General features: G+C 36.9%; 1 protein-coding gene across 3 annotated transcripts in view; it reads left to right on the forward strand.

The window, feature by feature from the left end:
• The first annotated feature begins 279 nt into the window (after positions 1 to 279).
• Positions 280 to 15,679, forward strand: part of LOC103566113 (organic anion transporter 7-like) — a 36,802-nt gene continuing 21,402 nt past the window's right edge. For 2 of the 3 annotated variants that reach the window (XR_011524140.1, XM_070565366.1), the window contains exons 1-2: positions 290 to 994; positions 1,679 to 1,782. Coding sequence is in view for 2 of the 3 variants with exons in the window: in XM_070565366.1 (XP_070421467.1) it covers positions 593 to 994; positions 1,679 to 1,782 (506 nt within the window). In the remaining variant the exon portion in view is untranslated. Of the gene's footprint in view, positions 995 to 1,678; positions 1,783 to 15,679 lie in introns of all 3 variants that reach the window. The other variant, XM_070565367.1, reaches the window with a different exon arrangement.

The following is a 15,679-nucleotide window of genomic DNA, read 5'->3' on the forward strand; positions in this document are numbered from 1 at the left end:
GTGTGAATTTGTGATATGATTTTAATGAAGCAGAATGTCAGTTATGAGAAGGACATGATTACACCAGATTTCACTGGCTTTAATTTAACTCAGGATTGTTTTCCCTAACTCTTTTAATCAAAATTCAGCATTAAACAAGCAAAATGCTTTCTTTTCTTTTCAAAGGGAACTTAAACAGCGTTTCATTTTTGAGTGAAATTAGATTTTCTGGGAAGAACTGCATACTATGTAGCGGGTTTATTTTAGATTATTTGCTAAGATTCTGTAGATCAAAGTCCACTGCTGACGTTGAAGCACTGCTGAGGACAAAAATTTTTACAAAGTACACCTTTAACAGGTTGAATTGTCCACCACTGGAAGTACCTGAGCAAAACATTTCCTGCTGTAACTAAGGAAAACGGCTAACTACAGGCCCTAACACAATCTTGAGAAACAGCTTCCATGGCCCTGCTTTGGAAGACAGACAGGGTCAATTGAGGAGAAAGTGTGGTCATCACACATTTAGCGTCACGTGTGGAAGGAAATATTTTCTCTCAAACTTTTCTAGATACAGTCATTTTGTCTCATCTTGGGGATCACCCGTTGAGCCTCCATGGCCTTTCAGGACCTCCTGGATCAAGTTGGAGGCCTGGGGAGATTCCAGATCCTTCAGATTGTTTGCCTTTGTATTTCCAGCATTATAGTGTTCCCTCATGTGCTATTGGAGAACTTCACTGCAGCCGTCCCTGGTCACCGCTGCTGGGTCCACATCCTCGACAATGACACTGTCTCTGCTAATGGCACTGGGATCCTCAGTCAAGACACCCTCCTGAGAATCTCCATCCCACTGGATTCAAACCTGAGGCCAGAAAATTGTCGTCGCTTCCTTCATCCCCAGTGGCAGCTCCTTCACCTGAATGGGACCTTCCCTAATATGAGTGAGCTGGACACGGAGCCATGTGTGAATGGCTGGGTGTATGACCAAAGCTCCTTCTCCTCCACCACTGTGACTGAGGTAAGAAGCCCTGTAGATGTGCTCTGAGTTCATACTGTGGGTGTTTAGAGATAGAAAAAATAATGAAGATGCTTCAAGCCTTCAGTCATTACATAGGTGCTCATTCTTAAATCTTTCAGGAAATATTAATTGCTTCTTTATTAAATGCTTTACATTTAAATAAATAATAATACTAATGAATTAAAAAATAGACTACTATTGTAGTGATTTTATTCTTGAAAAGACCAAAGTGTAAGCAAGTAATTTATGTAATATGTTAAAAATGTTATGCTAGGTCAGTAATGCTTACCATTTGGTTGAAAATTATAAATACTTTGGAGATTGATGAAAACCTCCATGTTTAAACTGTACCCCAGTGCAGTCACATACGTTGTCTTCGAATAAATTCAGGCATAAATAAAATTTTAAAATTAAAATAATTGCATTCTATTGCCATGATTAAGCACCAGTTTGCATGAAGTAAAACAGAGAATTAGTAAAACTTATAATTTTAGAGGAGTTTTCCAGAAAAAATTTATGTTTAACCTGAGATTTAAATTAGAATGGCAGGTAATGTAGAAAGGGAAGCTGGAAAAGAAGATAGGGGCCTAATATACTAAAATTTGCAAGTAATGTTAAAGTGTTTCCATGCAGGGATTATAAAATGCTGTGGAGCTCTCCTTTGCAAGTTTCCTTCTCTTACAGTGGGACCTGGTGTGTGAATTTCAGTCACTGATCTCAGTGTCTAAATTCTTAGTCATGGCTGGAATGCTGGTGGGAGGAATCATATATGGCCATTTATCAGACAGGTGAGTGTCTCTGGATCACAGCTCTCTTTCCTGAGTATTTTCATCATTTCATGAATCATTCTTTCCTTCAGAAATACATATTATAAATTACACTGTCCTAGAGCTTCCTTGGTCTCCACTTCCCAGATTTTCAAGAGGAGAACTAATGAGTGTGGTGAGTGCTACGTTTTCAACATTGACCTTGGTGTACAAGACACAGTAGTGACATCTCCATTAAATTTGGAAGCACATCAGGACAGTATGTATAGAGGAGGTGCTATAACATGTGGTTTAGAAACATGAGCAGGTATTAGCTACGGGAATGATGAGGAAAATGTTTCATGTCGTGAGATCCAGCCTGTTTAAAAACACAGATATGGAAAACTGCTATCTTGGCCTTGGCCAGGGGTGCCATATTCAATCCTTCCTGTACCCTGTGAGCTGAATGTTTGTGGTTTCCCAGAGAATGGTCATCATGGCCTAGTTGCCTTAGTATGAAGAGTAGATTTTTCTATAAGACCTGTGGGGTGTAGAACAATGTGTTCTTGGTAGTACATTGAAAAATTATGCCAGGAAACTTAATTTTTGTGTTTGCAAAAACAAGTTTTTAAAGGTAGGCTTTTCAGTCATGTAAAGTAATTAATCTGCTAACAGCTGATCAAAGTTTGTCATATGAGTAGTTTGGGATATTCTGTGCCTGACAGTATCCCTTCTGAAAGAGACTTCTTCTGAAATCATTGTCAACACCCAACCACGTCTCTTCTGAGGGAGGTGGAGTGCAGGATGTGCCCCTTAACATTCACCAGCATAATATTTTCTGTTGTCTCAGATGAGAAATGTGAACACTAAATATATCACAGTAAATGTAACATATAAATGAGTTCAGAGTCAGTGTGTTCATTTTCAGGAGCCCAGTAACACAGCCTTCTGGGACAGTGTCATGAGAAATTATAGATATATCAATTTTCATGTGTCATGGGGTAGCAGAGTTTGGGGATGGAAAGGGCCTAGTCACAGATTACAGTGGAGAAATAGGTGAAATGGAGGGGTCAATATAATCTAAGTATTTTGAACTTCATCAGAAAGCTGAGAGGAATAACTAAAGGATTTCCTTCGTCAACATTTATAGTTTGTAGAAACCATGCATGTTTTCCATTAAATTTATTTCTAATTAACTTAGTTTTTGAGGCTAAGAAGTTGTTTTTTGTAACTTTAATTTCCGATTATTCATTGCTGTTATTTAAAAAAATGAAATTTACACTTATATACTGAACTTACCAACTGCCACCTTGATAAATTTATTTTTTAGGTCTCATAGCTTTATTGTGAATTCCTTAAAGTTTTCTACAGAACTATGTTTTCATCTGCTAGTAATGAAAGTTTTACTTATTATTTTCCTTTCTTTTTCCTTTTACTCTTTTTCTGTAAATAGCTACAACATTCAGTATCATGCTTAATGAAAGTGGTGAGAGATGATAAAATCTTGCCTTATTCTGACCTTAGGTAGAATGCATTGTTCTTTCAAACTTGAGTATAATGTGAGCTATAGGATTATAGTAGATACCCTTAATTAGGTTTAAGAAGTTTTCCTCTATTTTTGGTTTTCTGAGCATTTTATGTGAAAATATTGTGACATACAATAAGGACTACTGAACACATTCTATAGACCATCTAATACCTGACAGAGAATCTTGCTTGAGAACCTTTGGGAAATCAAGACTTTCAAAAACAGCCATATATAAGGGGGAATTGATAAAGTCATGATCAAGGCCAGGCAAAGCACATTCTCAGAAAAGACATGAGAACATCTAAAGCTTTTACCTCAGCTTGATACCTACCCACAGTGCAAGCCTAGCTAAGCCTTTAAGGCTTTCCCAAAACCAGATCAAACATGCAAGCACTGGGGAGGAAATCTCCATCAAAACTTAGCTGAACATGAACTAATAGTTTTGCAAAGCAGTTTGGAAAGGTCTGAAAAGAATAGACTACCAAGCCCTGTGACAATTAATAAAAGAATGAGCAAACCCTGAGTAAGAGAGCATATCTAATTTCCAGATTTAGCATAGTATGATAACCAAATGCTCAATTTTCAACAACAACAAAAATATCAGAAGGCATGCAAAGAAACAGGGAAACATGGTTCTTAAAAAGGAAAAACTAAAACCTGACAGAGACTGTTCACATGAGTAAGCCCAGAAGTCAGACATTCACACAATGGCTTTAAAACAGCTGTCCTAAATATTTTCAAAACACTGAAGTAAAACATGGGGAAAAAAAGAAAATAATTCAGGAAAATACTCCATGAACAAAAAGAGAATATCAACAAAGTGATACAAATTATAAAAATAGAAACAAATAGAAGTTTTGGAGGTGAAATATATAATGAGTTGAAATTTTCTCTAGAGGATTCAACAGCAGTTTTGAGCAGATGGAGTGAACAGTGAACATGAAGATAGTACAGTTTAAATTATTGAGTCTGATGAACAGGCAGAAAAAAGAATGAGGAAAAGTGAACAAAGCCTAAGGGACTTAGGGAACATCAGCAGGAACCAAAATACTAATTATGGGAGTCTCAGAAAGAGAAGAGAGGGAAAAAGGGGCAGAGAGAGTAAATGAGAAATAATGCAGGAAACTTCCCAAATTTGATGAAAGATATCAATCTACAATGAAATCCAAGAGCCTCAAGGAAATCCTAGTAGGATTAACTCAAAGAGACCCACACTGAGACCCGTTATAATCAAAATGTCCAAAACCAAAGACGGAGAGAGAATCTTTTTTTTTTTCTGCTGAGGAAGATTCACCTTGTGCTAACATCTGTTGCCAGTCTTCCTCTATTTTGGATGTGGGCTGCCAGCACAGCATGGCCACTGATGAGTACTGTAGGTCCATGCCTGGGAACCAAACTAGGGCCAACAACGTGAAGTGTATCAAAATTAACCAATAGGCCAATGAGGTTGGCTCAAAGAGAGAATCTTGAAAGCAGCAGGAGAGAAGCAACTCATCACACAGAAGGATCCTCATTGAGATCATTTATTAATTTCTCATTAGAAACTTTGGAGGCCAGAAGGCAGTGGGATGATATGTTGAAACTGCTGAAAGAAAAACACTGTCAGGGCTGGCCTGGTGGCAGAGTGGTTAAGTTTGCTTATCAAGCCATGCTGTGGCATGTTTCCCACATATAAAATAGAGAAGAATTGGCACAGATGTTAGCTCAAGGCCAGTCTTCCTCAAAAAAAAAAAAAAAAAAGTCAGTGAAGAGTTCTATATCTGGCAAAAGAATCATTTAAAAATGAGTTAAAAATTAAGATACTCACAGATGAACAAAAGCTAGTGGAGTTCAATATCACTAGACTTACCCTACAAGAAACATTAAAAGGGGAGATTCACTTTGCGATTAAAGGGTACTAGATAGTAACTTAAAAAAGAAATAGATATGAAGAGAAAAGTTCTCTGATAAAGGTAAACATATAGGCAAATATGAAAACAAGTATTATTGTAATTTGGTATTTATGTTTACTTTTTATTTTCCAAAGGATTTAAAACAAAAATGCATTAAAATAATTTAAAATCTATGTTTGTGTATAAAGTTGTAATTTGTGATATCAATATCATAAACAGGAGGAACAGATAGCGGTATAGAAGTAGAGACTTTTGTGCAATTGAAGTTATCAATTCAAACTAGATTGCTGTGACTAGGATGTTATATGGAAACCACAGAAAAAATATCTATAGAATATACACAAAAGGAAATGATAAGGGAAACAAAGAATGTCACTACAAAAAAATCAATGAAGCAAATAAGCAGTCAGCAAGAGGGAATGAAAAATAAATAGCTGTAAGACATACTGAAAACAAATAGCAAAATAACAGAAGAGAGTCCTTCCTTATTATTAATTACCTTATATGTAAATGGATAACACTCTCCATTCAAAAGACAAAGATTGACAGAATGGGTTAAAAAAAATAGGATCCAACTATATGCTGTATGACAGACTCATTTTGGATCTAAAAACACAAATAACTGGAAAATGAAAGGATGGAAAATGATATTTCATGTAAACAGCCACCAAAAGAAAACTTGATTGACTATTCCTAATTCCAGATAAAATAGACTTTAACTCAAAACTTGTTATAAGAAGGAATTCAAATATTGATTTTAAGAAAGTCAGTTCAACAAGAATATATAACAATGATAAACATAGATGCACAAAACAACAGAGCCCAAAACATACAAGGTAAACACTGACAGAGTTGATAAGTGAAATTGACAGCTCTAGAATAACAGTTACATAATTCAATAAATCACTTTCAATAGTGCACAGAGCTACCAGACCAAAGAACAATGAGTAATAGAAGACTTTAACACTATTAAGCTAACTAGACCTAATACACATGTATAGAACACAACAATAGCAGAATACACAAAATTCTCACATGCACATGGAATACTCTCTGAGGTAAACCACATGTAGGACACAAACAAGTATCCAGTGAAATAAGACAGGCACAAAAGGACAATTATTGCATGATTCCACTTGCATGATTCCACATAGTCTCAGAGAAAAAAAGTAGCGTAGACATGCCCAGAGGCTAGGGCAAAGGGAGGAAGGGGAGTTATTGCTTTATTGAGCACAGAATTTCTATTGGCAATGTTGAAAAATGTTTGGAAATAGATAGTAATGATGTTTGCAGAACATTGTAAATGTAATTGTCACTGGTTTATACACTTAAAATTAATAAAAACAGCAAATTTTCTTTTATATATATTTAATAAAAAATAAACACAAACGTTAATATAAAACGGAAAAGCAAATATGAACATTGATAGACACTGTATGTGGCTCAAGAAGCCTAAAACAATAGTTATCTGGTCTTTACTGGAAATATTTGCTGACTCCTGGTGTAGCAGCCCTCTGAGGCTCTCTGTCGATTTTTTTGAATCACTGTTTCTCTCTGTTCTTCACCTTCTATAGCTTCTATTGCTCTATCTTCAAATTCACATAGTCTTTCTCTTGTGTCCACGTGGCTATTAAGTCACAGTGAATATTTATAACAGCAACTATACTTTTTGAGTTCTAGAATTTCATTTATTGTGGTTTGTTTCATCAATTTCTCTGCTGAGAGTGCCTATTTCTGAGCTGTGATTTTCATACGTTATTAAATCATATTTTACTTGCATCTTTGAGGATACTCCTACTACCTCCTTAAAATACTTATTGGTTAAATCAAAATTTGTCTTCTCTCAGGAGAGGTTTGAATGATTTCTATTCTCTTCAGAATGGATTTCATTTCTTTGGTTCTTCACATACCAAGAAATATTGAATTCTATCTTTACTATTATAATCATTAAGTTGTGGAGATTCTATCTTCCAGTATTATTCATCAGTAGTACTGATTCTTTCATTTTAGTGAGTAATGTTCATCCTGGGATTGAACTAAAAACTGCTTCTTGGGCAACTGGCCTCAGTTCAGATCTTTGACTTTGACCAGCTTTGAGCTTATTCTGCACGTGTGTGTTTCAGAGACCAGTCAGGGATGTGTGGTACACACAATTTAAAGACTCCCTCTTTGTCACTTTCCATTGCTGGATCTCTCACTCTCATCAGTGTTTCCAATCTACCACAGTCTATCATCTGCTTCTCTAGGCCACATGAAGGCAGGTTTTACACATATACCCCAATCACTGTATTTACTGTGTGGTTTGCAGCTTACTCAGGTTATAGCCATGGAAACAGGATCTTCTTTATATTGTTCCCTATGTGCTCTCCTCTGAAGGGCCATACACACTCCACCACAGACTACTTGCTTCTGTGAACTCTTGAATACACCAGTACTCTCTTTGAGTAGTTGCTTTTTGTGTTATGCACAGTTTTATACATCTTTTCTGAGAGAGTGGAGGGAAGATTGTAGAGTAAAATTCTTTTATCCCTGGAACCTGACATGCACCCATCAAAGGCTTTTAGGAGAAGTATTTTGATAGAATTTTAATCTGCCTTATTAGTGCTTCATTGATAATTAACTGAGGGAGCAAAAGTGATGTAATGATATCATTTAAGAGACTATCAAATAATTCTAAGGAAAAAGGATGGGAACTTTAATTAGCAAGGTGACCATGGAAATGGTAACAAGGAGCTGGATTGGGAAGCTATCTGTGGAAAGATACAATAAGATTTCCTGATGGCTTGACATATTTAAGAAGGAGGCTATGATATGGCAAAAGGAGGATCAAGGATGATATCTATATCTTCAGCCTGAGCAAATGGATGAATGCTGATATGGTTAAATAATCTGAGGGAAGACAGGAAAAGGAACCCATATGGAGGAGAAAGTTAAGACTTCTGTTTTGGACATAATAAATTGGGAGTGCCTATTGGTGATGCGTCAGGAGATGTCAAGTTGGAGAAGGCAGTACTAAGAATATTGGCAGGCTTGAAAACAACTTACCCCAAATATAACCTCTACCAGGCTGATATTCAGCTCATAAATACCCAAGCATCCTAAGTATTCACCATCTCCCCATGACCCCTCCTTAGTAGGCAACTCTGCGTGAACACTTCAAGTGTCAAGGTCAATGTCCATTATTAATGATCAGCGACTCACAAATATTGATTGTTAAACATTTGGAATATCGCTTCTGCTCATTATAACATCCCTTTCAGCCAAAATTCAAAATTTACAGTCTCATACTTTTCTCTGGAGGCCTCAGTCCTTAAAAAAGTTGAATATCTTAATGTTCAGTTGTAAATAAAGCAACTAAAATCTTCATGGTTTGAATTTCTCAAGCAAACTAGACCTCACCTTTGCTCCATTGCAAGGGAAAGAGCCATGCTGGTGCCATTGTAGACACAAGTCATAGAAACTCTTGGTGAGGGTGACACAGGGTACTGGCACGGACTTCTGGTACTCAGACAGCTACCTTAGTGACCACGGTCTTGTGCTGATTGGACATTAGTCTGAGCTTAGACAAACCTACTAGCATCAGTTCCTAGAATCTCTTCTTCCTTGTGCATCCTCAATGCAATAGCCCAACTTCCCTTGTTGCTTGAGTGCCCAGTCATCCCACATGCCTGGGCAAGCTAGACTTAATTATGAATAACATACCTTTATTGGTCTCAAAAGTATCCCATCGAGGATGAAAATTTTACGGTCACTCTACTTATTCATGACAGAAAGAAAAGAGGATTCCTATGTCAGAGGTCGGAGAAAGGCAATAGTTGCTAAAGCATTCAAGCCTTTTGATAGTGATGAAGTTGTTAGGAACCCTGATCTAGGACACTGACTCTGAGAATATACAGAATGACATCAGATTCTTTTCTGCCTAGCGTCTTTCAGGATCATAGAAGCATTAAATATTTGGGGCAAAGAGAAAGAAATGATAAGCCACACTTTCTGCCAGAGACTAGAAACTGTTTACCAATGGTTCTTTGCATAATGTCAGTAACAAAAGCCCTTCGCTATTCCTACTGCATTTTTTTACTTAATATTATTATATTTCATTTTTAATACTTGCCTCATTGATATTTTGAATGAGTACACTTTTACCATCGTCACCAATTCTAGCCATAATGAGTCCAACTTTAAGAGAAGCCTATTCATATAAAATACAGAAAATGTATCCATTTAACTTATTTTAAAAGGTTTTTTTTTTTAGGGAGATTAGCCCTCAGCTAACATCTGCTGCCAATCCTCCTCTTTTTTGCTAAGGAAGATTGGTGTCCATCTTCCTCTACTTTATTTTTATTTTATTTATTTATTTATCTTTAATTGCAATAACGTTGGATTATAACATTATATGCCTTTCAGAGGTACATCACAATATATTTCAAATTCTGTGTAGATGACATCATGTTCACCACCCAAAAACTAATTATAGTCCATCCCCTCACATGTGAGCTTAATCACCCATTTTGCCCTCCCCCCTTCTCCTATGGTAACCACCAATCCAATCTCCAATGCTATGTGTGTGTTTGTCATTGTTTTTATCTTCTACTTATGAGTGCGATCATACGGTATTTGACTTTCTGCCTCTGACTTATTTCACTCAGCATAATACCCTCAAGGTCCATCCATGTTGTCACAAATGGCCAGATTTTTTCATTTCTTATGGCTGAGTAGTATTCCATCATGCATAAATACCACATCTTCTTTATTCATTCGTCCTTTGATGGGCACCTAAGTTGCTTCCAAGTCTTAGCTATTGTGTATAACGCTGCAATGAACATAGGGGTGCACGTATCTTTATGCCTTTGCGTTTTCAAGTTCTTTGGATAAATACCCAGCAGTGGAATAGCTAGATCATATGGTAGATCTATCCTTAATTTTCTGAGGATACTCCATACTGCTTTCCATAGTGGCTGCACCAGTTTGCCCTCCCACCAGCAGTGCACAAGTGTTCCCTTCTCTCCACATCCTCTCCAACATTTGTTGTTTCCTGTCTTGTTAATTATAGCCATTCTGACCAGAGTGAGGTGATACCTCATTGTAGTTTTGATTTGAATTTCCCTGATAGCTAAGGATGTTGAGCATCTTTTCATATGCCTGTTGGCCATCCATATATCTTCTTTGGAGAAATCTCTTCTCAGATCCTTTGCCGATTTTTTAATTGGATTGTTGGTTTTTTGTTGTTGAGCTGTATGAGTTCTTTGTATATTTTGGATATTAGCCCCTTATCTGATAAATGGTTTGCGAATATCTTCTCTCAATTGTTAGGTTGTCTTTTTGTTTTGTTGATGGTCTCCTTTGCTGGGCAGAAACTTTTTAGTTTGATGTAGTCCCATTTGTTCATTTTTTCTTTTGTTTCCCTTGCCTGGTCAGACATGGTACTTGAAAATATGCTGCTCAGACCGATGTCAAAGAGCGTACTGCTTATGTTTTCTTCTAGAAGTTTCATGGTTTCGGGTCTTACATTCAAGTCTTTAATCCATTTTGAGTTGATTTTTGTGCACAGTGTAAGGTAATGGTCTACTTTCATTCTTCTGTATGTGGATGTCCAGTTTTCGCAACACCATTTATTGAAGAGACTCTCCTTTCTCCATCGTATGTTCTTGACTCCCTTGTCAAATATTAACTGTCCATAAATATGTGGGTTTACCTTTGGGCTCTTGATTCTGTTCCATCGATCTGTGTATCTGTTTTTGTGCCAGTACCATGCTGTTTTGGTTACTATGGCTTTGTAGTATATTTTGGAATCAGGGAGTGTGATACCTCCAGCTTTGTCCTTTTTTCTCGGGAATCTTTTGGCTATTCAGGGTCTTTTGTTGTTCCATATAAATTTTAGGATTCTTTGTTCTATTTCTGTGAAAATTGTTGTTGGAACTTTGATAGGGATAGCATTGAATCTATAGATTGCTTTAGGAAGTATGAACATTTTATCGATGTTAATTCTTGCATCCAAGAGTATGGACTATCTTTCCATTTCTTTGTGTCTTCTTTGATTTCTTTCAACAATGTTTATAGTTTTCGGTGTACAGATCTTTCACCTCTTTGGTTAAGTTTATTCCTAGGTGTTTTTATTCCTTTTGTTGCAATTGTAAAGAGGATTGTATTCTTAATTTCTCTTTCTGCTACTTTGTTGTTAGTTTATAGAAATGCAACCAATTTTTTGTATGTTGATTTTGTATCCTGCGACTTGACTGTATTCACCTATTATTTCTAAAAGTTTTTTAGTGGATTCTTTAGGGTTTTCTATATATAAAATCATGTCATCTGCAAAGAGTGACATGATTTTCCAATGTGGATCCCTTTTATTTCTTTTTCTTGCCTGATTGCTCTGGCTACGACTTCCAATGCCATGTTAAATAAGAGTGATGACAGTGGACATCCTTGTCTGGTTCCTGTTCTTAGAGGGACAGCTTTCAGTTTTTCTTCGTTCAGAATGATATTAGCTGTGGGTTTGTAATATGTGGCCTTTATTATGTTGAGGTACTTTCCTTCTATACCCATTTTATTTAGAGTTTTTATCATAAATGGATGCTGTATCTTGTCAAATGCTTTCTCTGCAGCTATTGAGATGATCATGTGATTTTTATTCTTCATTTTGTTATGTGGTGTATCACACTGATAGATTTGCAGATGTTGAACCACACCTGCATCCCTCAAATAAAACCCACTTGATCGTGAGGTATGATCTTTTTAATGTATTGTCGTATTCGATTTGCTAGTATTTTATGAAGATTTTTGCATCAATGTTCATCAGTGATATTGGCCTGTAATTTTCTTTTTTTGTGTTGTCCTTGTCTGGTTTGTATCAGGATGATGTTGGCATCGTAGAATGAGCTAGGAAGCCTCCTCTCCTCTTCAATTTTTTGGAAGAGTTTGAGAAGGATAGGTATTAAGTCTTCTTTGAATGTTTGGTAGAATTCACCAGGGAAGCTATCTGGTCCTGGACTTTTATTTTTTGGGAGGTTTTTGATTGCAGTTTCGATCTCCTTACTGGTGATTGGTCTATTCAAATTTTCTACTTCTTCTTGGTCCAGTTTTGGAAGGTTGTATGTTTCTAAGAATTTATCCATTTCTTCTAGGTTATCCAATTTGTTGGCATATAGCTTTCCATAGTGTTCTCTTATCACCTTTTGTGTTTCTGAGGTGTCTGTTGTAATCTCTCCTCTTTCATTTCTGATTTTACTTATTTGAGCCTTCTCTATTTTTTTCTTGGTGAGTCTAGCTAAGGGTTTGTCAGTGTTGTTTATCTTTTCAAAGAACCAGCTCTTGGTTTCATTAATTCTTTCTATTTCTTTTTAGTCTCTGTCTCGTTTATTTCTGCTCTGATTTTTATTGTTTCCTTCCTTCTGCTAATTTTGAGCTTTGTTTGTTGTTCTTTTTCCAGTACCTGTAGATGCGCTTTTAGATTGTCTATTTGGGATTTTTCTTCATTGTTAAGGTAGGCCTGAATTGCTATAAACTTCCCTCTTAGAACCACTTTGCTGTATCCCACAGATTTTGGCATGTCGTATATTCATTTTCATTTGTCTCCAGGAATTTCTTGATTTCTCCTTTGATTTCTTCAAGGACCCAATCGTTGTTCAGTAGCAGTTTGTTTAATCTCCACATTTTTGTGGCTTTTCTGGTTTTCTTCCTGTAGTTGATTTCTAGTTTCATACCTTTGTGATCAGAAAAGATGCTTGGTATTCTTTCAATCTTCTTAAATTTATTGAGACTTGTTTCGTGGACTAATATGTGATCAATCCTGGAGAATGTTCCATGTGCATTTGAAAAGAATGTGTATTCTGTGGCTTTTGGGTGGAATGTTCTGTATACATCTACTAAGTCCATCTGGTCTAATGTGTCCTTTAAGGCCAGTGTTTCCTTATTGCTCTTCTGTTTGGATGCTCTATCCATTGGTGTAAGTGGAGTGTTAAAGTCCTACTATTATTGTGTTACTGTCTATTTCTCTTTTTATGTCTGTTAATAATTGCTTTGTATATTTAGGTGCCCCTATGTTGGGTGCATAGATATTTACAAGTGTTATATTTTCTTTCTTTTTTTTTTTTTTTGAGGAAGATTAGCCCTAAGCTAACTACTGCCAATCCTCCACTTTTTGCTGAGGAAGACTGGCCCTGAGCTAACGTCCATGCTCATCTTCCTCTGCTTTATACATGGGACACCTACCACAGCTTGGCTTTTGACAAGCGGTGCCATGTCTGCAGCACCCGGGATCCGAACTGGCGAACCCCGGGCCACCAAGAATCAGAACATGCGATCTTAACCGCTGCGCCACCAGGCTGGCCCCTACAAGTGTTATATTTTCTTGTTGCATTGTTTCCTTTATCATTATGTAGTGTCCTTCTTTGTCTCTTGTTACAGTTTTTGTTTTAAAGTCTATTTTGTCTGATATAAGTATTGCTACCCCCGCTTTCTTTTCTTTGCCATTTGCATGGACTATCTTTTTCCATCCTTTCACTTTCAGCTCATGAGTGTCTTTAGGTCGGAAGTGTGTCTCTTGTATGCAGCATATACATTGGTCTCGTTTTTTTATCCAATTGGTCACCCTATGCCTTTAGATTGGAACATTTAGTCCACCGACGTTTAAGGTAGCTATTGATAAATATGTATTTATTGCCATTTGTTACTCCTTTTTTCTGGGTATTTTAGTAGTTCTTCTCTGTTCCTTTCTTCTTCTCTTGCTCTCTTTCCTTGTGGTTTGATGCCTTTCTTTAGTAATACGTTTGATTTCTTTTGTCTTACTTTTTTGCTTACTTATTATATGTTTCTTATTTGTGATTACCATGAGAATCCTATTTAATATTCTATGTATATAACAGTCTATATCGAGTTGATAGACTCTTTAGCTTGACCTCTTTCTAAAACCTCTACTTTTTCACTTCCCTCCTCCCACATTTTATGTTTTTCAAATCATATATAGTCTCTTGTTTAGTGTGTGTCTATCCATTACCCTCTTATCATTGAAATAGGTTATTTTAGTACATTTGTCTTTTAACCTTCATATTATCTTCACACATAGTTGATCTGCTACCCTAACTATATTTTTACCTTTATAAGTGATTTTATTGCCTGGGTTTTTTTGTTGTTGTTTTGTCTTTTTAATAATTTTTTTAAATCTCTATTTGTGGTCATTTCTTTCCCACTTAAATAAGTCCCTTCAGCATTTCTGGTAGAACTGGTTTCTTGGTGATAAACTCCTTTAATTTTTGCTTGTCTGGGAAGCTCTTTATCTCTCCTTCCAATCTGAATGACAACCTTGATGGGTAGAGTATTCTTGGCTGTAGGTTTTTTCCTTTTAGCACTTTAAATATGTCATGCCATTCTCTTCTTGCCTATAGGGACTTGGCTGAGAAGTCCGCTGATAGCCTTATGGTCTTCCCTTTGTATGTCACTTGTGGCTTTTCTCTTGCTGCTTTTAGGATTCTCTCTTTATCTTTAATTTTGGACATTTTAATTATAATATGTCTTGGTGTGGGCCTCTTTGGGCTTATCATGTTTGGAGCTCTCTGTACTTCCTCAACTCGGATGTCTGTTTCCTTCCTCAGGTTAGGAAAATTTTCATCTATTATTTCTTCAAATAAATTTTCTGCCCCTTTGTCTCTCTCTTCTCCTTCTGGGACACCTATAATCCGAATGTTAGCATGCTTGATATTGTCCCAGAGTTCCCTTAGACTGTTCTCATTCTAATTCTTTTTTCTTTTTTGTGTTCTGCTTGGGTGATTTCCTCTAGTCTTTTGTTTAGCTTGCTGATCCGTTCTTCTGCATCCTCTACTCTGCTATTGAGTCCATCTAGCGAATTTTTCATTTCCAGTATTGTATTCTTCATTTCTGATTTTTTTTTTATATTTTCCACTTTGCTGATGAGCTCACTGTGTTCATCCAATCTTCTCCCAATATCTGTGAGCATCCTCATGATATTTTGTTTGAACTCTTTGTTGAGTAGGTCACTTGTTTCTGTTTCAATTAGTCCTTTTTCTGAGGTTTTGTCCTGTTCCTGTGCTTGGAAAGCATTTCTTTGTTTCCTGCTTATGCCTCTTTCTCTGTGCTTATTTCTATGTATTAGGTGAGTTAGCTATGTCTCCCAATCTTGGAGAAGTGGCCTTATATATGAGATGCCTTATGAGGCCCAGCAGTATGCTTTGCTATCCTCACCAGTCCAGAAGATCCAGGAGTGATCCCTTTGTGGGCCAGCTGTGTCCTTCTGCTGTGGCAGGGTTGTTCCCACTTCAGGTACCCATGGATTTAGTCTTTTCTTCCCTGGCCAGCTGTTTGTAAATCCAGTTTGGGGAGCCTCAGCACCGTTGGCTGCAAAGTCTATCAGCATGCTCCTATTGCAGTTTCCCTCTTAATTGGGTTGGTACCCAGTGTAGCTGGTTGCTAGGCTCAGGGGTGTACAGTTGTGATAGACCTCAGGCCTACAAGGCTGTTGTCATTTCTCTTAGGAGTGCAGCTGAGTGGGGCTGGCCCTTGGCATGAG

This window comes from Equus przewalskii, chromosome 11 (assembly GCF_037783145.1).
Source record: "Equus przewalskii isolate Varuska chromosome 11, EquPr2, whole genome shotgun sequence".
NCBI classification, from domain to species: domain Eukaryota; kingdom Metazoa; phylum Chordata; class Mammalia; order Perissodactyla; family Equidae; genus Equus; species Equus przewalskii.